The sequence below is a fragment of the Eubalaena glacialis genome, chromosome 3, assembly GCF_028564815.1.
Source record: "Eubalaena glacialis isolate mEubGla1 chromosome 3, mEubGla1.1.hap2.+ XY, whole genome shotgun sequence".
Taxonomy (NCBI): Eukaryota; Metazoa; Chordata; class Mammalia; order Artiodactyla; family Balaenidae; genus Eubalaena; species Eubalaena glacialis.
Window position 1 is genome coordinate 121,514,730 of NC_083718.1, and position 25,999 is coordinate 121,540,728.

Here is a 25,999-nt window from a genome sequence, read left to right on the forward strand (position 1 = left end):
CCATAGCATTAGCCCAATCCCCAGCCCATTGCAGGAGTAGCTTTGAGTCCAATTTGACCTCCACTCTCCATCCATTTCTTTAAAAACTTGGAGGCTTGTAGAGGTGAGTTTTACATCAGATTTTTTTTTTTTTTGTACCTCTACAAATGGCATTCCTAGGCTTCTTCAACTTAGTGAAGTCACATAGTGTTGTGTGTGTTTGATTGTCACTTTGGACCCAGAATAGTTATGCTTATTCTTTGAATCGTATCTAGTCCATGTATACTCCTTTAACCTTTGATCTAACAGCCTAGCGGTCTAGGTAAAAATCTACTCTTAGCTCATTTCTAAAGGAATGATTTTAATAAAAGGTGCAGCTGTCTTTCACAGTTAGGTGTAAAACTCTTAGAAAAAATATTATCCAAATAACTCTGGGCCACCTTGATTCCTGCCTCTGCCTGTCAACATCTCAATAATAAAGCAAAATGAATAAACCATTCCCTGTCCACGTCCAGAAACTTCAAAGAATATTGTAGACGTTTGTCATAGGTTTTCCTAGAATTGGCCCCGGGGTTTTGCTGATGCATCAGATAGAAAACACCCTCCCCCCCCTTCTTGCTCTGCCAGGCTGCTGAAGCCCATGCTCAGTGACCGTTTTTATCACATGCAGCCTCCTGGGAGTGCTATTCAGACTGATGCTCCACGTTCTGAATGTGTCCTCTCCAGGGGAATAGCTCTTGGGATTTTCATACATAAAATTATCCACCATGTTTTACCGAGCTAGGGGAAGCCTAGGTGCTATGGGACTCAAACTCAGGCCACAGAGCTCAGGAAGTGTGGCCACGGGAAGTAATATTTCAGCTTAGACTTGCAGGATGAGGAAGAAGAGGAATTTGCCAGGTAAAGCAAAGAGGAGGAGGTAGGGGGACTATGGGAGAAGGAATGTATTATTTGGAAAAGCCCTCTTTCCACTCAAACTCCTGATATGTAAACCCCAAAGAAAAGAATCTAGTTTAGACCCTTCAGCCAAATACATTTTCCTATGGAAGTTTGTCATAGAAAAGCTTTTCTTTTACAATCTCGGGGAAAGAAGAAATTGTAAGGAATATTCTAAGGCAGCAGTCTGCTTCTAGGCTGAATTATATGCCTACCTGAAAATGTATGCGTATCATATAGACTACTTAAAATGATGTGAATCTTACTGTTCTCATATCACTTTCAACTGGATGTTGCGTTGTTCATAGTTTTCAGCTCATTAATCTTTCTGTTGCTGATTGTCAAGTTGGTGTAGTCCAGATTTTTTTTTTTTTTTTTTTTTTTTACTTCCCTTTCTTCTTTGGGCTACTCAGTCATTCATTAGGGCTTCTACCAGAGGAGAAAGAAATGAATGTTTCACTTTTTAGATAGCTGCTTTATTAAATATTTTGATGAAAAAGCTGGTAAAAATTATTGGATTACTGGATAATATGAGGCTTTTCAAGTCTCTGGATTTCATTAATCATTCCCCTTTGTTACCGGGAGGTTATTCAGTATTCTGTATCTTATTGTTATATTATTAAAAATGTCATTTGAAATCATTTCTTTTCATATTTCTCTGAGGATTAGGGAGTGCTGGAGAGAACTTTTTAACCATTTAATTTTTCTTTTTGAATTCATAGATTTTGGCCCCCCCATTTCCTTGGAATTTAGATTTAGAAAGCAGGCAGATAAGACCCTGGGTTCTTTGATAAAGGCACTGGTATTTTAAATTATTTCTCCATCCTTTCACCTTCTTAAAATTTTTTGTGTTAGTATTGAAAATTGAGATACTGTAGTGTTCTAGAGGCATTTCATATTACTCAGCTGTGCCAGGTAGTGGGTAGGAGGGAGGGGACATGGTTCAAAAACATTCAGGTTCAAGAATAGGTTTCTTGGGCTTCCCTGGTGGCGCAGTGGTTGAGAATCTGCCTGCCAATGCAGGGGACACGGGTTCGATTCCTGGTCTGGGGAGATCCCACATGCCGCGGAGCAACTGGGCCCGTGAGCCACAACTACTGAGCCTGCGCGTCTGGAGCCTGTGCTCCGCAACAAGGGAGGCCGCGATAGTGAGAGGCCCGCGCACCGCGATGAAGAGTGGCCCCCACTTGCCACAACTAGAGAAGGCCCTCGCAAAGAAACGAAGACCCAACACAGCCGTAAATAAATAAATAAATAAATAAATAAATAATTTAAAAAAAAAAAATAGGGATTGTCATAAATACATTAAAAAAAAAAAAAAAAGAATAGGTTTCTTTTGTGCAGAGGGGGTGCCATTAGCCTAGTACCAAACAAAGCAAGTCCTGGTCATTTTCTTTTTTCTTTATGAGTGATTCTGGAGTGTTGACACTTAAATATAGATTAATAGAGTAGAATGTGGTCTTTGGTCAGTGGTGGTGAACATACACACCAAAATTAGGTAGAGAACCTTGATTCATATGTTTATTTTAAATATTTAAGGAACAATGAGAGAATGAGAAGCCAAAGCTGCTCATATTATAAGTCACATATTACTCAGAGTGTTACATCAAATTAAGGTGTTATCTGAAGAAGGTCCTTTGCCTTTCCTCCATTTTATGTGTTCTTTTCTTACGTCTGTACTCCAAGTCAGCAAAAGAAAAATTACCGTGATGTGAGTAACCTGATAGTGAATCTAATCAGATGGCTCCAAAGTATCAAAATATAAATATATTCAAATTCAGGGGGGAGGGTGGTGATGGAGGTAGGCTTTTACAGAAATACCCAGAATCCCAGGGGAGAGAAAGTAAAAGTGCTCAGCTGAGAGTCAGAGAGTCAGACTGTTTTCTTTGTGTATTTACGTTTGTATGAAATTTTGATTTCTCTGGGCCCAGGCATGTAAGCCTTGCTAGATCAAGACTTATTAGTTATAAACATATTCCCTTATTAATTGGTGTTCTCCTGTTTTTCTTGATTACATCAAGTAAATTGGAGATATATCTATATACACACAAATATAGAGATATAAACACATGCATATCATATCTAGTTTTTCTTACATTTAGTAATAATTTAAATTTTTAGAGTTAATTTAACTAACATATTACTGTTTCTTGAATGAAAGTAACTTTTAATCCTTTTTACATAATAAAAACAGTATTGTATTGAGCCCTGAACATCTTAGAACGTGGAAGAAAATTTATTCCTTTCAATCTACTTATTTGAATCTTATTCCCTTTAAGAAAATCTGTCATTCACTGATGACATGCTGTCTTTTTGGGCCCATGTTTCTCCTGAAAAAATAAACAGTAGCCTTTCTACTAAAAAATACCTTTCTGAGTTTCTAAAGCATTTTTTAAAAATTACAAAGATATCAAATATCCACAGAAGATTGAAAATGGAATCTTTGAATTTCCCATTGGGAAGTACATTTCTTCAGAAAAATATTTTCCTTAATATTTTTTTCTTTCTGAAAATCTGGTCTTTTCTCTCTCTGTGGGTTAAGCGAATTGGTTTATGTAAAATGAGACTTGAACCATTACCAAGTCTTAAAGCAAACCTTCCCCTTGAGGCTTGAAAGGAGTTTCAGTTACACTAAGGAAATAAGTCAGTCTCTCTCTCTCTCTGTCTCTCTCTCTCTCTTTCTCGATGGTGGTAGGGTGATAAGATGTTTCCTGATTTGGGCCATGACAATCAGCTTAGAAACTGTGAATACATATATATGTGTACACACACACACACACACGCACGCACGCGTGCACGCACGCATTTAAATTTACCAAGACAGTATGTACTACTGCCTGCTGTGCACTAAGCTGAGTGCACTGAAGGAGGGAGGACACTACCTTTGGAACTGCAGTAGGGCAGGACTTGTGGAGATTACATTACTTCTACAGTGTAGAACCTGTGCTCTAGGAATATCATGGACATAATTACATATGAAAGTGTTTTGAAAGGGGTGGTCATAAGCAAAGGATTAACCTAATTTCTCAGAGAGAATCTGAGAGATCACAATTAAGAGATCACAAATTAAGTTGCAGCAACCTTTTAATTTGTTTGTGGGATCATTATTAATATAAAAATAAATGTAGCTTCCTAGAAAACGTAAATTCCTAGGATACCTAACTTGTGAGAAATTAGCTCAGTAATTTACAATTACTTTAATGTAGAGTAACTCTATTTTTAGGAGGTGTTGGGAAACCATCCTGTTACTTAGAGCTAGCAGCAGTGAAGTCTTTAAAGATATGAATTCTATGTTGTGTTTTTTTTAATGTAAAGATTAATTTCCAAATTTATATATTTACTTTATACCTCTCAACCATCTGTAGTCACTTCAAATGTGTGAGGCCATTTCTACATTTTTTTAATGGGCTTGTTGCTAGGTAAGTGATATAGTTGGTTGCCATTTTTAACAGCCACATGAGGTCATGTCTGTTTCCATGCCAACAGATCCTCTTGGGAGAGTATTTTCAGTAAAAGCCCGGAGGTGGTGACTCCTTTGCAGCTGCAATGTTGCCAGCGCCTGGTCGAGCTTTGTAAACAGTGCCTGCTAGTGGTTTACAAATATGCAACTGACTCAAGAGGATCACTCTCAGGCATTGGTACCAATTGGGGTAATTCCAGGTACTTGTTTACATTTCCTAGACCCTGTGATTTTATACAAAGTAATGCCACAATGCAGTTTGAAATTGAAAGTCTCTTTTTGTCTATATGGCTAGAGAAAAAGCTAAAGACTAAAAATTCATACATGCTATTATCTATAAGATTCTTTTAATTTGAACAATCTTTACCTTTAAAGGACTGAACAAGGACAGCAATCACAAACCCGGAGGTGACAGAAAGAACCTACATGGAGATGATATTATTTAACTTATATACTTTTGCTTTCAAAAGCCAAGTAAGAGCATACAAAAGGGTAATAAATTTAATTTTTTCCCCAATAGGGATGTTTCAACATTTGTCCTTTATCCTAATATAGTTGAGAAGATGTCTTTAGTTTAATTTTTATTGTTCAGTATGCCTCTACTATTCCCTTCATCACCAAACAGATCTGTGGGAGGTGGATTTTAAATTCCATTTAAAAACTGGATTTTTATAAATATTGTCCAGTTAAAATAGGTAGTTTTCCAAAAGTATGAAAATATTGTTTTTAAGCTGCAAAGATACACGAATAAACAGGAAGTACATTTTAGCACTTCTCAAGACAGTCGTAGTTCCATTTAGAATTAAAGACGAATATGTGACTTTTAGTATGTGTAAGTTGTAGTACTCTCAGGATAGAAGAGAATAAACCATGACTTTGAAAAACTAAGTGATAGTCAAAAGATAATAGGATCTGCTAACAGTTGAATAGACGGTGAGGAAAATGAAACTACCATAACTTGGATTTTCTCTTTGAAACATCTAGAAATTGATCTGTTTATTAAAACGATCACAGTGAATATAATATAGCTAACTTTCTACAGAATTGACCTGCAACAGCAGAATGGTTTGGAACACTTTTCACAAAATGTATTGAGAGATACATTTTTAATGTTTGTTTGTCTTGTATTCTGTCATTATACTATTGTAGTATAATGCAGTACCTTTAACCTATTTCAACTCTCCCCCTGCAAACGGAAGCTGATTGATCACAAAAATGGTAGAGGTAAAGTTAGACATTAATATTTAAAATATGTAGATACCAAAGCTGTATTCTACAGTTTTAATGGTTTGACTGAAGCAAATTATTGAATAAAGCTTCCATTACTTTCATTAATATTCTCATATGATTTAAAAGAATGATGGCCATCTTTAAGACATTACAACATATAAATGAAGAGCCTTCTCTTTAAGGAATGAAACTCTGGGAGCATGATCAGGAAAATCTTAAATTCCAGTCTAGGAAGGATGGTTTCAAACTCTTTAATATCCTCTTGCAATTCCAGATTTCATAACCCATTTTCTGTTGAGGGATCTTATAACTTTTGTGGGTGAGCAAAATAGGATGAGTCTTCCTGGCTATTCTGTAGGGAGAAATTATACTTTACAGTTGCTTCAGTCCTTTTTATTTTCTTCCCTTTCTAGTGGTCGGAAGAAATATTCCTCAGCTTGGAATTTTGAGTTCCGGACTCTGATAAACACTCACTATGACCCCAGTGTAGTGATTATAAGCATTTTAGGGGAGGGGTGGGCCAGTCTTTCATTCCTTCCCAAGTTCAGAACCATTTGAGAGAGAAATGTAGGAGTCAGACAGGTGATCATCAAAATGTAGCTTCATTACTGAGGAAAGCTATTGAGGGACATGGAGTAGATGTGAGCCAAGTGAGTTTTCTAATATTGAATTCCAGAATTAAATGTACCTGTCCAGTCAAAGACAGAGCTGGATCAACCCAAACCTTCCACTAGCACTATCCCATGAAGTCTAATTCTATTAATGTTGGCAGGAGAGCAAGTAAAAATGCATTCTTTCTGCAGATAGGCTGACCCAAAAAGAGAAAGGGGCTGAGCCAAGCCTGCCTGGTTCCTTCTTTTAAACCTGCAAATTAGATAACTCACTTCTGGTAAGAGGCCAGAAAGTTTATATTGGTGAAAGTTTTACTTGGAGACAAAGAAGAGAGAGAAACATGTCCTCCTAATATCTAGCTGTTAAAGTCCAAGTCAATGTCACATTAATTTAAAAACATGGAAAAAGTGGCCATATATTCTTTCCCTTATAGATTAGGAACCTATAGCATTTTCCTTTATATGTAGGAGTCAATTAATTTCGTATTTATTAATAGATTGATAAATTCCATTTTTGAAGTATGCCTAGTAACATATAAATTTATATTTATAAGTAAATATAAATATGCCTAATATAAATAATGTGTAAGGTATACCTAAATATTTTATGAGGAGATACATATTTGGCTAATTTATCTGTAAAATTAAAAGAGAAGAAAATAGAGCTAACATCAGTCAGGTTCATGTACCATCTTTATTTTGACCACATATCTGCAGGATATTTCTTAAAAGGCTTAAAAGTGTATGTGTCACCTATTACATGGAAGAGAGTGGCCTTCAAACTTGCAGTCTCACAGAAATAACAATTTAATAGGCATACCAACTGAGAAGCCATTTCTCAGAGGTAGACTCATAACTAAGCAAATATAATTGATATTTACACCCAGATGGTCATCTCTCTCTCTATCTCTGTCTCTATCTCTATCTCTATCATCTCTATCTCTCTCTATCTCTATCTCTATCTATCTCTGTCTCTATATACATATCTATATCTATATCTATACCCATATCTCCAAGATACTAGCATCTTTGGGACCAGCTCAATATTTCACTGTAACTAGACTTATTTGGAAAGCTTTGGGATCACCAAACAATTTTCAGTCTCAGCATCTCTGTATTTCTATCTTTCATGTACTGAGCTTCCATATAAGCTCATTTCCGTGGCTAAAAACATTTTTTAAAAACCACTGAGTTAGGGCTTCTGCCTTTGGTAATAGAGCAAGCACTAGGTATTTGGACAAATCCTCCCTCTGATGACAACAAGAAAAGCTGGACAAAATACCAAAACATTTGCTTGAAGACATCAGAGAGTTAAAACCAGGTACTTGTTAGTGAGTACTTGTTAGTACTGAATAATGCTTTTGACAGACTCATGGGCCTAAGGGAAAAACGTAGGAGTTCAGGGCCTGTCAAAGATTGGGGCCTTGATAAACACCATAGATTCCTTCAAGTGACAATGTCCCAGATGTTTTGCAAAGCAAAAGTTGACAGAATTACAGGGAAAAGTAGACAAATCTACAACCATTGAGGGAGATTTTAATATATACTTCTCAAAAAATTAGAGACAAAGAACATTTTAACAATATGATTAACAGATTTAACTGTCACATAATAGTGAATTCAGTGACCTCAGAATACAATACATGAAGCATATCTGAATCTTTTATAAAAATCAACTATATAGTGGAATAATAAAACATAGTTCGAAAAATTGAAATCACACAGAGTATTGTTTCTCATCACATGCTATTAAAAATAACAAAATATCCAGAAAATCCATACTTTGGAAAGATAAAAAATACACTTTAAATAACCCATGAATCAAAGAAGAAATCATAATGAATGTAAGAAAATATTTTTAACTGAATGATAAAAATATTACAAATAAAAACACAGTATGTACATAAATCATTATTATAGGGATACTTATAGACTTAAATGAACATATTAGGGAGGGGTAAGGCAAAAATTAAATGATCTAAGCAACCGTCCTGAATGGTGACAGAATGATATTAAAGTAAACCCAAAGAATACAGAAAAAGGAAATAATAAAAATGAGAGCAGAAATTAATATAATGACGCAAACGGAATAAAGAAGATCCAAATGGCAAAAGTGGGTTTTTTAAAAGGCTAATAAAATTGATAAACAACTGGTGAGACTGATCAAAATATAAAAGACAAAAATAGTTAATGTCAAGAATAGAAATAGAGATGTTACTGCAGATATTACAAATATTGAAAATTTTATAAGAAATATGAATAATTTCATGCTGATAAATATGGTAATTTAGATTGTTAACAAATTCCTTGAAAAACACATATTACCAAAAGTGAGAAGAAAATATACTCTTAATTATTGAAAAAATTGAATCAATAATTAAAAACCCTCCCACAAAGACAAGTCCAGATTCTTAGGTCTTTACTATCTAATTCTACCCACCCAGAGAAGAGAGAATTACTATCTAATTCTATCTAATTAAACCCACCCAGAGAAGAGAGAAAAGGAAGGAATGTTCTCTAACTTGTTTTATGAGGCTACCATACCTTTGATACCTGACCAGGACATTATGGCAAAGGACAATGACAGTTTAGTCTCACTCCTGTACATAGATGGAAAAATCTTACATAAAATATTAGCAAAACAAACCCAGAAACCTTAAATAGGATAATGTATCATGACTAACTTTTGTTTATTGCATCAACTTAATGGTACAATAACATTAAAAAGTGATCAATGTAATTTTAGTAGAATAAAAAATCATTTAAAAATATATGGATAAGTCACTTGTTAGAATTCAGTATATTACATTCATGCTTAAAACATGCTTAGCAAGTTAGAAACAAAAGGGAAATTCCTTAATCTAATAAAGGATAACTACAAAACCCCTACAATCATATACTTAATGGTGAAATGTTGAAGGCTTTCCTTCTGAGATGAGAAACAAGACAAGATTGCCTGTTATTACCGCTTCTATTTACCATTGTATTGGACCTAGCTCTTTCAAGGAAGCATGCCAAAGAAGTAAAAGGCATTGGATTTGAGAGAAAGAACTAAAACTCACTATGATTGTGTTCACAGAATATGATTGTGTTCACAGAATCTAAGTAAATCTACAGATAAATTATTAAGTAAATTTAACAATTTTGATGAAATCAAAGTTGGGATAAAATCAATTGTATTTTTTCTATATTAATAACAAACAGCTAGAATATGACATTTTAGATACAATATCGTTTTTCAATAACATCAAAGAATAACTAATTCTTAGGAATAAATGTAACAAAAATGTGTAAGACTTTTAAGTAGGAAAATGTAAAAGATGGAAAGTTATACCTTATTCATCATTGAAATCGATATGAATATGTCAGTTCTTCTCAAATAGTTCTTCACATCTATAAATTCAATGTAATCCTCATATAAATTCCAACAATTTTTTTTGGAGGGTGCAGAATTTGACCAAAGCGTGTTCTAACATCTATACAGAAAAGCAAAGGGTCAAGAATAGATAAGACATTCTTGAACTAGAACAATAAAATAGTAGAATTTATTAACTACAGTGTACTAAGAATTATAATAAAGCTATAGTAATTTAAGACAGTGTAATACTGCCAAAAGGATAGACAAATAGACCAATGGAACCATTCAGAAAGGCCATAAATAGATACAGGCATATGTAGGGACTTGATTTATGACAAAAGGACACTTAACTTATAACAAATGGGAAAAAAGTTTGTTTAAGCAAATGGTTCTGGGGCAATTGGGTTTCCAAATAATAATTAAAAAAGAAACTTGCCTTTACCTACGCCATATACAAAATCATTTCCAAAGAATTGAGTACATAGATGTGAAAGGCAAAACTAAAGATTTGAGAAGATAATATAGGAGAATATTTTCATGACTTGAGGTATGCAAAGATGATAAAATATCAGGCTGAAAGGTACAGATCATAAATGAAAAGATCAATTTTACTATTTTAAAATTAGGAGCATATGTTCATCAGAAGACCCCATTAAGAAGGTGAAAAAGCAAGCCTCAAGATGGAAGATGGTTTTGCAACCCATATAACCTACCAAAGATTGTTATACAGACTGTATAAGAACTCCTACAGATTTCTAAGAAGAAAATAGAACACTATGGAAAAATGGGGAAGATACTTGAAGAGCCTCTTCACAAAAGAGTTTTTTTTAAAGACAGTAAATATTTGAAAAACTGTTTAAGCTCATATTCAGGGAAATGCGAAACCCATCTTTCAGACCAAGAGTTGATCAGGATGTAGAGTAATGGGAACTCTCTTACACTGCTGATGATAGTGAAAATTGTTACCTTTTAAAAAAAGTTTGGCATCACCTACTAAGGTTTACCATTTTCTCAGCTCTTCTATTCCCAGTAACTCTAAGCAGAAATGTATGCCCATGTGCATCAAGAGCATAATTAGAATTATTCATAGCAGCATTTACTTATAATAGCTAAAAATGGGAAATAACCCAAATGTCTATTCTGGAAGAATGGACACATTTTTTGTAATATCCACTCAATGAAATGTTATACAGCATCAAAAATGAACAAACTGCACGTAAACATAGCAATATGGATGAGTCTCAAACAGAAAGTTGAGCAAAAGATGCCAGATCCAAAGGAACACATACTTCATTCTATTTATTTTTAAATAAAAAAACAGGGAAAACTGAATTATAGTGTTTACAGAATGTGTACTTAGGTGGTAAACAGGAAGTAATTACCACTGAAGTCTGGATAGTGGGTAACTTTATGGGGAGGGAGGGTGCTGTAATACAGGGCTCTGGGGTGCTAGCAATATTCAGTCATTCAACCTGGGTAGCGGTTACATAAGTAATCACTTTATACTATTCATTTACTGGACATTTATGTTTTATGCACTTTTTGAATGTGTGCTATATTTTAAGATTAAAAAGTTTTAGAAATCAAGTTAAATACATGGTACCATTTTGATCTTAGGCTAAGATAGCTTGATACATCTATCTTAAAACAGGCATGGCGTGGCTAATAAGGCTGATGTTAATAACACATAAATAATAATATTCCACCTATGTGCACTGTTTAATTGGTTCCATACTCTGTGAGACAGGCATGGCAGAAACTATTGGGCTTTTTTCACCAGTGAGAAAACTGAGGCCCAAAGAGGTTAAATGGCTCATCCAAATCCACGTTGCTAGCATATGACAAGAGGTGGGACTTGAAACTAGGGCTTCCCCCCAAATCAAAGTTAAAACCACAATACAATGTGCTGGCTATTATATTTAAAATGCAAAACAATAAGTGTTGGTAAGGACATTGAGAAGCTGGCACTGGTTCAGAATATAAAATGGTGTGACTGCGGTAGAAAACAGTGGCAGTTCCTCAAAAAGTTAAATATAGAATTACCATATGACCCAGCAATTCCACTCCTATGTACATGCCCCAAAGAATTGAAAACAAGGACTCAAACCAATACTTGTACACCAATGTTCATAGCAACATTATTCACAGAGGTCAAAAGGTGGCAACCACCCAAATGTCCATCAGCAGATGAATGGATAAATAAAATGTGGTATATACATATATTATTAAGCCTATATAAAATTATAAATATAAATATAATACTGTTACATAATATTATATAAAATTTATAAATATAAAATATTATTCAGCCTATATAAAAAGGAATGAAATTCTGATACATGCTACAACATGGGTGAACCTTGAAAACATGCTAAGTTAAATAAGCCAAACACAAAAGGACAAATACAGTATGATTCTACTTATATGAGGTACCTAGAACAGACAAATTCATAGAGATAGAAAGCAGAATAGAGACTACCAGGGACTGGAGGAGGAGGAATTGGGGATGTAGTGTTTAATGGTACAGAGTTTCTGTTTGAGATGATGAAAAAGATCTGGAACCAGATCATAGTTATGGTTACACAACCATTGTGAATGTATTTAATGCACTGAACTTGCATACCTAAAAATGGTAAGGAGCTTCATGTTATATATATTCTACCACAATTTAAAAAAATTAAAAAGAACACAGCCCAAATATGGCGATGAACTTTATTTACCTTGTGTTCCCCAAACGAGGAAGCTGAGTTTATTCTAGGAGGATTGGGGGTCCTGGTCTTCCTCCAGGAAGATCTCAGAGGTGGGTGTAGCTTCTTTCAAGCCTAATTAACTTACCACTCTCGAAATACTTCACGTTCTAGAGATTCTCCATGGTCAGCAGTAAGTTGGTACATGACAAACCAAACAATTGTACCTCAAGGAGGAATTAGACAAATGCATGTTTTACATTTATATGATAGATATGTGAAGATGTGCCTAGCTAGTCTCAGAGATGAGGAGTAAGGGTATGTGTGTGAAGCAAATAGGGTAGTCTGAGGTGTTTCTCCTTGGGATGAGTTAGCTACGAGTTAGCTATTTTTGTACTTTGAGGGTAAGCTACAATAAAAATAAAGCTGGAAACTTCACATATTTTGGTGCTTTAGCACAAACTCTTTAGATACAGTCTATAGATCCACTTTCTAGAGATTCTTCCTGCTAAAAAAATCAAATTGTATTATTTAACTTCATTGCAAAGAACATTTCAAAAATAATCTTTGATGTTCAGCTAGTGTGGGATCTCCCAAGAGATACTAATGGAGATATTAAGGCAAATAATCCATTGTGTTTCCCTGTAATGCTTTAAAATATCCCACAGCACTTGCTTTAGGGAAGCAAAGTGTTTCTTCCCATGTGATTTTATATGCTTTTTCTAGTTCACACTGAATTTCTTTTCCTTTCTAAGTCTTCAAAAACGTTTTATTTTAGCCTTTTCTGCTTCTATTAAAAAGTTTAGGTTTGCGGATATATAATATTTTTCTACTTTCTAGGTTTTTTATACTTTATATTTCTGAAAAAAATGAGTATAATCATTATATCCTTTAGTTTTAAAATTGGGATTCACACAGAAATGACAGTATAGTATAGTTGCTGGGAGCACTGGTTCTGGAGTGAGACCAAATGGATTTGAATCCTGGCTCTGCCACTTACTAGCTACGTGCCTTTGGGCAAGGCATTTAACTCCTGTGCACTCTGGTGTTTTCATCTTTAAAATGGAGCTGATAATAATACATATCATAGAGAATCATTAGAAATAACTAATATTTTTAAATCAATTATAATGGTCCTGGCACACAAAAACACTTTTAAAATACAAAATAGTGTTAAAGAAAATAGTATAAGTTAGCTGTAACCCTGGACTTTGTACTTTTATTTTTTCGTCTGTGAAAATGGAGATCTTTGGCTCAGAAGGCTATGTGAATGTTATCGTAATTTCAGTAGTAACTACTGCTTGGAAATTCTTCAAAAGAAAGTCGGCAAAAGTTACTGTTTACTATAATAATTATCAATGAAATCAGAATGTATTTTCAGTAGAAGATAGAATAACTCTCAACTAATATGGAATAGTGGTTTTTGATCAAACACTTTAGTTTCTTTTGCACCTTTGCCCTAGATAGGAAGGGTAGCCTTTTCCTGGCAGAAGATATCAGATCAATCATCATGACTCCACTAGCTCTTGACATAATAATTAATCCATATAAATTACCTAAGTGATATTAAGAAAATAATTTATATAATCTGTGATGTGAGAAATCAATTGTTTCATTATTCATCACCCATTGTGCAATTTTGATTTAATTTAGTTTGTTGTATATTATTTAACTGCTCTATTAACTTAATGATTTGAGCAATTATTTATAGTTCGTGATATTAAGTAATAGATTTAGGGGATGTTATCAGATAATTCATGATGAAATGATGTTTATGAATATTATGGAGAATTCTGCCATTTTAATCTGAATGCTGTATGCAGTTTGATCATAATGAATTCATATTCTTCTACAAAATTCATATAACACAACTATAAATGTAATTTCCCATTGACACAGAAGTTAGTAGTTACCAACATTATTTCGTATAGAATAGGTAGCTAATCCTTGGCCTTCAGTTTCTTCATGTGTCTTTGGAAGTATGATACTGTGGCTGGAAGATGCTAAAGTCAAGTGAAGAAAATAAGTGATTTGATGCTCTACCTTCGTTTCTTTTTTCAAGACTAATTGTAAATCTCCTTCTGTTGCTACTTCTGCTCTTGGAATTTTTTTAGATATCTTTGTCCTGACTTTCTAGCATGTCCTTCTCATCATTACCAGGACTTAACGCTTTTAATAGTGATGCTTATTTGCATTTGCTCATGTGGATTTCCTTGATCATTTCTCTCTCGACATATAGATTGGACTGGCCTAATGCTAATCAGAGGTTTTCCAGAGAAAACAGATTATACAGGCACACACTCCTACTTGCAATTACTGAATCCCAAAGCTCTGAAAACTCAAACGAATAAAAATAAAAGTAACCCATTTATTGGCACATCTGAATTGACACGAAGTTGTTTATAGTCTTTATCCAATTTATTGTGAATATTTCTCTGTTTCACTACAGAAATATTAATGATTTGTTTACAGGATGCTGCCCCAAGACCCTGATGATGTTACATTATATATAATATATATACTATAGTGTCCTAAAATCTGGAAAATTTATGTATTCTGAAATATATTTGGCTGCAAAGGTTGCATGCAACCTGTAATTATGATTGTTTTTGGTTTTCTGTAATCACAAGCACCCAGTAGTCCAAGAATATAAAATTTACAATCTAGTTATGAATGTTAATCTTTAACTTTTTCTTTTAGATTACCTATAGTCATAACATATCAATGATATATTTATTAAATTATAATCAATGGTTTCAACATCCTTGAAACAATTATTTTAATTGGTTAGCCAAATTCTCATGTCACATGTTTTTAAGAATTATTTGACTGGTTACACACATTATTTACAGAGGTGAATGATGAATTCCAAATTAACATGAGTCATATAAACAGTCTCCTAGCATGTGAGTTCATGGCTCTTTATGGGATGTCTCGGGACACTAAGATCACATGTTACATCTATATTCAACTCTTTGGGTGAGGCTTTATGACCCTCTCCCTGCCTCCCCTCCTCAGCTCAGGAGAGGAAGTCTTTTTATGTGGGTTGCATTGTTATAGTATCATTTCTCATGTAAGATGTACAAATTATTAACCACATAATATTTTAGTGAGAGATGTTAATATTAGTTTGTAAAGTCTAATTTTTTAACTATCATTTTTAGATATTTACTACCAGGAAGTACACAATTCTTCATGAGAACACCAACCTACAACTTGAAATACGGTTCACCTGGAATGGCTCGCTCCAATGTTTTGTTTACATCCCGGTATGGCCATTTGTGAAACAGAGGGAAGATCGCCATGGGTTATGCATAATAGCAATTCATATTTTTCCCAACTTAACATTGCAAAGACAGTGACCATTAAGTGCTGTTTTATGTATATATGACATATGTGTGTGAAACTATATTCACACATGCACTCAAATAACATATATTTATTATAATATATGAAGGAAGAATTAGCAGGAAACTGGATATAAGATTTAACCTTTCTGGAAATGTAATAAACCATGTTAAAATTGTTTACACAAATATGTGAATGTCTAGAATTTGCTAGGTTTATAATTAATACCTTCCTACTAGAAATGTTATTTTTGCTGCAGAGTATATAAAACAGAATTGATCTTGAAGATCCCATTACAGTCTTAAATTATTTTCTAGGTAATATGTCTTTTGACTTGAAAAAGCATTAATAGTAAATTACCTTATTAATTCTCATATATAGTAGCTATTTAAAATGAAAACAAAAATTAGAAGCCTGGTTTTGCTTGATGATAGGATTAAGTATGAAACAGGTTTGTCATTACTATAGCACACTGTAAAGTACTATAAAAATCCCAACCAGATTCTCCAAAATTTTTATCCCTCAGTGTGGAAATTTAGCTACTTGTGAAAGTGATAATGTAAATTTTCAGTAAGGATCTAGTACGGTCATATTATGATCTAAAATGGAAGACAATCCAGTGGGTTAAAAATAAACAAAACTTACTAGCTTGTATTTTTACTTTTTATTGGGAGTCACATAAAGGGAACAGAAAATGGTGGTAATGACAAAATCGTTCCATATGATTTTTGTATCTCTTACCACTGTTACCACTCACTTTTTTTTGGAAAGTATATCTCTGATGAGTACATATGGTCAAGGACAATTTCTTCTGTTCAAAGAGTTGATATTTTAAACTTATTTCAGTGTTACAGAATGATGTGTCACACTTATTTTATAAGTCTCTCAATGCTGAGACCAACTTACATTGCAAAGACTAATACAGAGTTTCATATTGCACCATAGAAAATAATCTAAATTATTGCAAATAGAAGATTCTGATTACTAAATATTATTAGTCATCGATGTGCCCTTGAGAATTTTAAAAAAATCAAAATAGAGTTTAAAGTTTTCTTCTTGTCCAAAGTTATTATGTGTAAGTTTCATAGCAGTTTACTTCCTTTTTTTGCTTACAGTTTCGGAAACAGTGAGTGAGCTTTCAGTTTTCTATACAAATATAAATAGTACCATGGATATCCTTAGAGACTGCAATATTCACCTTTTAGAATTTTATTTATACTTCTCCCAGTAGTTTTATTTTCTCACAGATGGTAATTATTTGCAACATTCATGAGTGTTTTACCTCCTTTTACTATCCTGAAAGCTATTTCCAGTAAATCGAGAAATGGTCCCAAAGCAGAAGGAGAACTGAGAGGGGCAAACTGGCCTGCTTTAATTCACAAGCTGGATAACTGGCAACCCAAAGTTGTAAGTTGATATATTGTGCTTTTAAAGCCATGTCCTGAGGCTGTATTAGGATAAAATAGGTTCTTCCCTAAATTATTGATGGCTACTTGATTCTTTATGACTACCTACCATCTGTATTCCAGTGGATACTTTTCCTTGCTAATTGCATCCCAAAGAAGAGTTTGTTATTGTCTTTGCGGGAAGAGAGGATAAGGATGTCAGGATGAAGGAAATTGCAGTGTAGCTCTGAGTGTTTATGATGCCATTTTGTGAATTCTTAAATATGTTTAGAATTTTTTGGAATAAATAATGCAAAAATTGGGATATTAACAAAATTATTATAAGAATGATCATCAAGTAGGCCTTTTCATGGAGCAGTTTTAGTCATTTTTCATTGAAATTCATGATTTGTTCATGAATGAGACACAATTTCAAGTGTCTGATATATGATATCAACCCAGTTTGTTGGCCACTCACTTGCATTAGCTTAAATCACAATGGTGACTTAATTTGCTAGAGTGGGTACTTTGGAAGTTCTTTTCTTAGTTGTATAAAAGTGAAAATTTTATTTAAAACAAAAAAAGAATGTCCAACATGTCTCCCCCTGGGGAAAAATAAATACAAAACAAGTAAATTTAAATGGATGAAACTACCCAGTTAGTTACTGATGAGCAAATTTCATTTTCATTCCTCTAGCTACCTAAGTCTGCCTTTGTTTGAGTGCTAGAATTTTATTGCCCACATTTGCCTCTTTATCCTGGTCTAGTCTGATATGATGAAGTTGTGAATAAAAGCCATGTGCTCATTATTTATGTATACTACCTGGTATGCTGTGGACTACGGTTGTGTTAATGCTTATTCCCTAATGAGAAACTAAGAAAAGAAGATACAGTAATAAACCTTGGAAGTCTTTAGAGGGCATAGAAATATTTTAGTGATATAAAATATTCCTTAGTTTTTATTATAAATTTTTTATTCATAGAGTTAAAATGTAACAGTATAAGTGATAGTATGGGTCTGACTCTCTTCTAGGAGAGAAAATAACTTTATCTGAAAAACTCAAGCTATTCAATCTTACCAAGAGATTTTGATAGGGAATTTGGTTTACTTATGATGAAAGCATATTTTCATTCTGTTATTAAAAAATATATCCCTGCTCATTCTGTGACTGATGCTTTCCAGAACTGTATATGTTTGGAATGATTCCAGAATTGTACAAGAAGTAACCTTTTAATGTTAAATTATCATCTATGAACATTGTATGAGATTGCAGATTAGTTTTCACTGTAATAATCCAGCATTGTAATAATTACCATTTGCTTTATGTATTCTGTTGAAGGAACTATTTGTGATTCATATTATGATGATTAGCAACAAATTTTATTTCATGTTGCATGTGTAAAAATGAAATTATAACAGGATCAAATATGGAAATGCCAATGGTAACCTCTATCAGATGCAAAGATCTGTACAGATTTTTTCATATATCTGAATTAGGTCTAAATACACAAAATTTTTCTACTAATTCCTCCCCCCAGAACTAAAATGAACCAAACTCAAGCAAAAAACCCCAATCTTCTTCTCATCTAACATTTACACACAGCTAGATGATAGTGGCTTCTAGACATCAAGAAAAAGATTTCATTCTAATTCTTTTTTTAATTTGGAAAGTATATGATTATAGAATGTTGTTATCTAACTCTAAATTTCACGTTTTAATATAAATTAATCCAAATGCTTTCTTCTTTAGCATGACAAAGTCATTCCATTTAAAACTTCTCTTTAAATCTAAACTTCCACAATACTTATTTTCAAAAGTACCAAAAAATTGATAGTTGCATAAACTCTATTATTTCTAGTTTTCTATAAAGCATTGATTCATTCTTAAACATATATTCTTTAGAATATAATAGCAAATACCTTGAGAAGAGTGACAATAAATACTTTCCTTTTCTGTTCTGTAATGCTATTTTACATTTTGAGTCTCAGTTTACTTGGTTCTAAGGGTTAAATAATAAAAAGTGTAAGTACAATTAGTTGTGTTCCAGTGACCTGATGATTTTTGAAAATTTCTTTTCTCTTTAAATTGAGAAATTTAATAAAGCTTTCAAGAACTGAATTAGTTATCTAAATATTTTGCACTAATGCTACTTACCAATAAATTAAAATTTTGAAAGTATTTTGATGATGAAAATTTTACTCCTTACACTGTTTTTTCTTTCTTTTCTTCTTCTTTTTTAAACTTTAAGTTCCATTTGAAGTTTTGACCTTTGCATGGACAAATTCAAGAAAAGAGAAATCCTGCCTTTTAAACATTGGTTTATGGTGGTGTATTTTTGCTTCAGCAACAATAAAACTTATAAGATGTGTTATTGGATCAAGTTTAGTTTTTCTGCTGAGATTTTTAAGAACAAGGTTGAAGTTTCAATGTCTGAAAAGCATTAATTGTCTGGATCCATATGAACCAAGATAATGGCCACAAATAACAGTCTTGCGACCAAAAATTGTTAAATTAAAACTAATTGCACACTTTGCGATTCTTGCCCTTTTTTGGTGCTTTTTTGCCTTGTTATGGGTATTGAAGGAAAACTATTCAGGTGAAACATTCTGCATTAACTGGGCTGTATTACCTAAAAAGAGCTACATAAAGTTTTTATTTTATCCCCACCTGCTAATTTGAAAACTATTGGTAAAATCATCATTCAGTGCACGAATATTTTCTAAATTAGTAAGAAGACTTACCTTACAAAAATAATCAGATAATGCTGATATTTCGCTTTCAAAGGCTAACAATGACAGTTCTTGGTCCTGAGCTGGTTGGTTCATACAATAACTAATGTACATGCTACTACATTGAGTATTAATGGATTTGCTGAAGATTCTGGGTTTGAGGATTAGCTTGAAAGCAATACATTTGCTACCATGAATCATGACTCCAATTATCCCCATGTGTTTTACTACCTGTATATGAATGCAAATGTTGTTACAGAAAATATGCTTGAAATGTCAACACAATGTGCAATTAGTATTGCATTGTCATGCTTCAGCATGTGATATCTGTATGGTGAAGTTATTTCAATTACTCAGATATGTTACTATAATAAAAAATGTTTAATATAAGAAAGCTACATATGTCATCAAATGGTTATTTCTGTTACCCCCCCAACCCCCCCCACCCCCCCCCCCCCACACACACTGTTTTTAGTAGTAGAAGAGACTGGCTCTCAATTAAGCTTTCAGGGTGATGAAATATATTTTCACAGTAATTTTCTTCTGCTGTAGAGTCAGCAGTAGAACTGTGGGGATAACTTTACCTGCTATTAAAGTCAGGTTGAGTAAACAGAATTGGTGTCAATTCCTCTCTTAGTTAGCTGGAAGGTAGACTGGTCTAAAATTTAGAAATGATATTTTTATATCTTTCTAGCATCATTATAACAGTAGTATTACTAATCTGAATAGAAACATGTCAGCATCTCAGCTATGACTTTTTTTTCAGGAATTTATAATTTTATCACTATTAAAATATACTAAACCTCAATAAGAAGCATATCCTAGTCTTATTGCCACTATTACCATTGTCTATAAGATGATTGTACATAAAGAAATTGAATATTTTTCCTTTAAAGGAAGGAAGCTCTTTGGATAAAAATCTATCATGATAGGAACTTTAATGCATGTATACCTCAGCAACAAGTGATACAGATATTGACTTTTTAAATGTATTTTTAAAGATTTGTTATTTTATAAAGTAAAAATATTCTATAAAAGCTTTAAACTTTGAATTTTTGAATTTTTTCAGTGACAAAGATGAGACCAATGTGGGTAGTTTAGTATCTCCCTATTTTATCAAATAATTTGTAAGATAAATATCCATATAGTAAATGATTGAAAATCTTTTAAAACTATAAATAAATCATCCTGAAATAATCTCAAGTGTTAGAAAACTTCTTGTAGTGCCTTAAAACAAGATTAACATTTAGCTCTTTTGTAGAAAGTAAGATAATAGATCTTTAATTTGCAGAGAGTAATCTCTTAGTGATTATTCATGTACATATAGAATATAGTGACGAAAATGTCCATCACCACGGTCAAGTAAATGTGGAAAACATTGGATGTATAAATTGGAATGTGTTTCCTTCAACTTTCCGGACCTATCAAGAGTCTTTAGTATTCTAAGATTCTTTGAGAGTCCCCAGCGAGGGACTGGGACATAACACTAGTTCCTAAACTAATTTCACTATGGTATCTTATTGAAATGCATCTCCCAGGACTAGTCTTCTATTGACTAAGGTTTGGAAAACACCTAACTACACCAAGTCATTTACTAATAAAGGAATCAAGGTATTTATTAATTTAATATAAACTGGTATAATTATGAACACTGACAAATCTATTGCAAGAATTTACTTGCACTTGTTGCTTGAGAATTTGGTCATTTCCAGAGGAATATTTGAACAACTGTTTCAGCAGGAATGTCTTGACCCAAGAAGGATGACCGCAGATAAATAGTCTTAATGGTAAACATGTGTTATATTAGATATTTGAAACATAATCATGATATGCAAAGTAATATAAGATGCTTAAGATGTGGACAGAATGTGGTTCAGGCCCTTATGAAAAACTATTAATGATGTATTGGGTCTAACATGATAAAAGTTTGTCTTTAATGAGAGTCTAACGTCACCCATCAGCAGATGATAAGAGCTTTGTATAACAGGCAATATATCTAGATGCCCTTGCTGGCCATCTGAAAGACTCTTCTTATATAAACAAAAAGGCCTGTTTGTGGCTGATAAATTTCCTTCAAAGCTGGAATTTATTAAAAGTTTGTTGTATTTGTGAGAGACAAAATCTACTGAGCCAATTTTTTTTCTGTGGTTAAGTTTTCCTTAAGCAGTATGTTAGACACTTTGGGAGCCTTCAGAAGTTTCGTCTTTCATTTCTGTTTGTCCTTATGAAATATTGCCAAATTAGTCTCCCTCTTTAAAAATACAGGAAAAATACTGCTATTCAGTATATTTAGGGAGTTATACACTGAATGGTACTATAATGACCTAAACTGAACTATTTTATATAGTTACCAAAAATACTAAAATTTTGGCTTGGAAAGTAGTGTCTAGACTTTTGTACAGAAATGACACCATTTTTATAACTATAGCAAGGCAGCCTTCAATATTTTATATAGAAGTAGAAATATACAGTGAAAGTAAGCAAATTCCAAATTTTGTCCTAAGAACAGGTGCAAGCGGACATAAACCACATAAATTGGCACTGTTGTAACAAAAACCTTCAAGGATAATAACAAAACTATGTAAATTTAGCCAAGCTCTGTTCTATTACAGATGCTGCTGTTGCTAGTGATAGAATAAGATAACTTTTAAAAGGTCAAGAAACATAATAAAATTTATTTTTTAAAATGGCAATACAGTATGCTGTTAGCAGTAAAAACATTAATATATTGCCATGTTTATAATACATCTGATTTTGTGGAAAATATATGACAGTGTATGTGAAAAATACAGGGTATATAAACCTTAATGCAATCTAAGAAAATACAATTTCAACATATTACCTCATTTTCATTAAAATGATGAAAATGTGACTTCAGAAAATCTTGTAGTCCTTAGTCTAAAAATAGGTAGATCATCAAAACCTAATATCATTTAAACTCAAATTGGTATTTGTTCAGTAAATGTTCTACATCATAATGTGATGTACAAAGGAAAACTCAAATTTGTGGAAGAAAATGAAGGGATTATTTTTAAACAAATTTAGCTAATCCCATTATGTTTTTGACTCTTCCAAACTGAAGCAATAGTCTTGTTGTCATGAAACATTTACTGCAAATAAAGAATAAGTAGATTCCTCAGAAGTTAGCTAGATTTTGTATTTTAGCCTCAGGTTTCTCAGCCAAAGATTACTTATATTTGTGTTTTTGAATTTTTTTCCTGACCATTTCTAATTTTCTGCATTTCATCTCCTCTGTTCCACTTATTACCATGTGAAGCATTACCACATTATTCTCACTCTAAAAATACTAAACAATCATTGCCTATTTTGGTTGTTTTAACTAAAACATTGAGTTCTTATAAATGTATACAAAGTGCAAAGGCAGATTCCACTTCTGCGTTATTGTCTACACTTTTGGATTAATACTTTTTTCAGCATTTTGGTCCACATAGTATCCATTTTTTCTGAGCAACAGGTAAATGGTTTCACTTCTCTTAAGTTGTGTGGCTTAGAATCTCCTGAGAATGTACATCCTGATAAACCAGGAGAAGCTCACTTCTAGAGCTGAAATGTTCTAATATCGATCTTGCTTCTTATACATGCTAGAAATTTCCACACCAGTTTGCACATCTGACCTAGGTACTTAATTATTAAATAGGGGATTACAGATTTCTAGAGAACTCCATGGCACCGTAACACCTTGCTAAGTAATCCCAAGGCTTTGGGAAAATAAAAGGAAGCTCTTTATAAAGATTGGAGTCTGCTTTATTACCTTCCTTAGCTTATTATCTCTCATCTACTGTCCTTTTTACTTTTCTTATGTAATAGAACATCCAATGGAATAGGAAGCAGACGATGTGTGTTCCAATCCTGGTTCTGCTATGAACTACCTGGGTGGGACAGGGTCTTCGTTTCTTAAAAATAAATACCAACTTTGTCTATATGAGAATTGTGAGGAAAATAGGAAGCACTAGTCTCTGTAGTAAAGTAGTGTCATTTCCCCATTGTATATAAAAAAAATCTCACCAATGATCAGAAGACTCTTCTTTGTGATTCTGAGTCTGTCGGGGTATCATCAGGATGTCAGGATCTGTAAGAATGAGACGAAGGAAACTTGTTACCAGGTGGTGATCATCTTCACCCATTCTATAAAAACACCTTACATATACCCACTAAATTCAGTCTCAAGATCACAAGTAAGTTAAAAGTTATTTACACAGCCAGGGATTTCAGACAAAACAAAACCAAAATCCGTAGATTTTGTTATTCTCAGTAAAGTAAGATGCTGGTTGAAAGAGTGGCCTCAGATGCCAGATGACCTCGGTTTCAATGACTCTGAGCCTCAGTTTCTTCATGGTAGAATAGGGCATTCCCTATAGTGTTGTAAGGGAACTAACTGGACTATTCTATGCAAGGTTCTGAGCCTGGTGCGTACCTCCCAATAAATGTTTGTTGCTGTTATTTTACTTCCACGTGATGCCTTTCTCCACCATCCCAGAGAAGCACAATTCTGTGGTGATATTTTAGGATTGAGAGCTCCCCAAACCGTCACGGCACTCTGGGCCATGCTCCAGGTCCTCCCATCACATATTTCCAGCCTTGCTGTCTAGCTCGTTCCTCCTCTTGAAGCAGGTCAGTTTTGGTCAAGGGAACAATGTGTCTGTTCAATTCCACAAAAGTTCCTCTAACCATCAAGATCTCTGAATACACTGAATAGAAGGGAAAATAGAGTGTTCTGTAAGGAACAGACTTATGTATTTGTTCTTAGGAAATGCCAAGTATAAACATCACAGAATTACCATGCACATGCCTTTTCTGAAACAAGAAGGTGTAAAGAAAAATCATAATAAGTGAAAACTTTTTATGGGCTGCTCTTGGTTTTGCTCAACAGGGCTTGATGTACGCTGTCAGCACCACAAACAGCACTAGGCCTCCTACCTGCCAAGCGCTGCTGAACGGAGCTCTGGGGTATACAGACGTCACATTCTGGGTGGGGAGATACATAGGCACTGCTAGGTAGCAGTAATGCAGGCAGGTGGCACAATGGAGATATGAGGGGGTTTTTTGTTTGTTTTTTATTTTTATTTTTGGCTGTGTTGGGTCTTTGTTTCTGTGCGAGGGCTTTCTCTAGTTGCGGCGAGCGGGGGCCACTCTTCATCGCAGTGCGTGGGCCTCTCACTATCGCGGCCTCTCTTGTTGCGGAGCACAGGCTCCAGACGCGCAGGCTCGGTAGTTGTGGCTCACGGGCCTAGTTGCTCCGCGGCATGTGGGATCTTCCCAGACCAGGGCTCGAACCCGTGTCCCCTGCATTGGCAGGCAGATTCTCAACCACTGCGCCACCAGGGAAGCCGATATGAGGGTTTTGTGCGAGAACAGCAGAAACCATGAGCATCCTGCGTGGGAGAACTGGGAACAGTGTCACAAGACAGCAGTGGAGTTAGGTCTTGATATATGAGCAGGATTTCAAAAGAAAAGAAGAGGGTTCCAGATACAGGGAATATCAGAGGTGAGAGGGCCCGACTCACTCACAGAGTCGAGAAGCTCCGTGTGGCTCAGCGTGGGTTGGGGTGTGGAGTGGATGAAGAGATGTAGGTTGAGCCCAAACTGCAAAATCCTTAGATGCTACAGTTAAGAGTTTGGATTAGACCCTTTACACACTGGAATCGATGGGCATTAAAAAAGATCAAGTAGTAAGGAGATGGGGTCTGCGATTTATGGAGTTGGCTATGCTGGCCTGGTGGAAGGAGGAGAAAGACTGGGCTTGGCGGCAGGAAACTAGTTAGGACTGGAGTTAGGACCAGGGCCTCAACTTAGGTGGGTGGATCCAGAGTCAAGAGACATTTCTGAGGAAGAATCCTTCAGACCTTTGGACCTATTTTATATGAGGAATGAAGGAGAGAGATCAAGGGATTGTCTGCTTTCAAAAAAATTATTGTGAAAAATTTAGTGTAAAAAATGTGTGTTTAATATGCAGGCTGAAGTTGTTCCTTTCAAGCCTGCTTTCGTTGGCTGAGGCATGTAATTTCATTTTGACAAACATGTATCAAGTATCAGCTGTATGTCAGGAGCTGTGCTAGATACCAGAGAAACAAATGATTAATAAGACAACATGCTCACTTTCCATGAGCTGCAATTCCAGCAGAGGAAAAAGTCATCTACACAGATCGTTATAGTAAAATATACTAAGGATAAATAACAGAGAGATATGTAAGGAACTCTGTAAAATGTTCTATTCTTGGTAACATGGAGGACCTCTATAATGTGAGGGCTTAGC

At 34.2% G+C, this 25,999-nt stretch overlaps 1 protein-coding gene across 1 annotated transcript in view; it reads left to right on the plus strand.

Moving 5' to 3' along the window:
* Positions 1–15,716, plus strand: part of TTLL7 (tubulin tyrosine ligase like 7) — a 153,326-nt gene extending 137,610 nt beyond the window's left edge. Inside the window, exons 20-21 of the mRNA XM_061186413.1 lie at positions 4,402–4,575; positions 15,426–15,716. Of these exons, the coding sequence (XP_061042396.1) occupies positions 4,402–4,575; positions 15,426–15,546 (295 nt within the window). The 3' untranslated portion in view covers positions 15,547–15,716. The remainder of the gene's footprint in view (positions 1–4,401; positions 4,576–15,425) is intronic.
* The last annotated feature ends 10,283 nt before the right edge of the window (positions 15,717–25,999 follow it).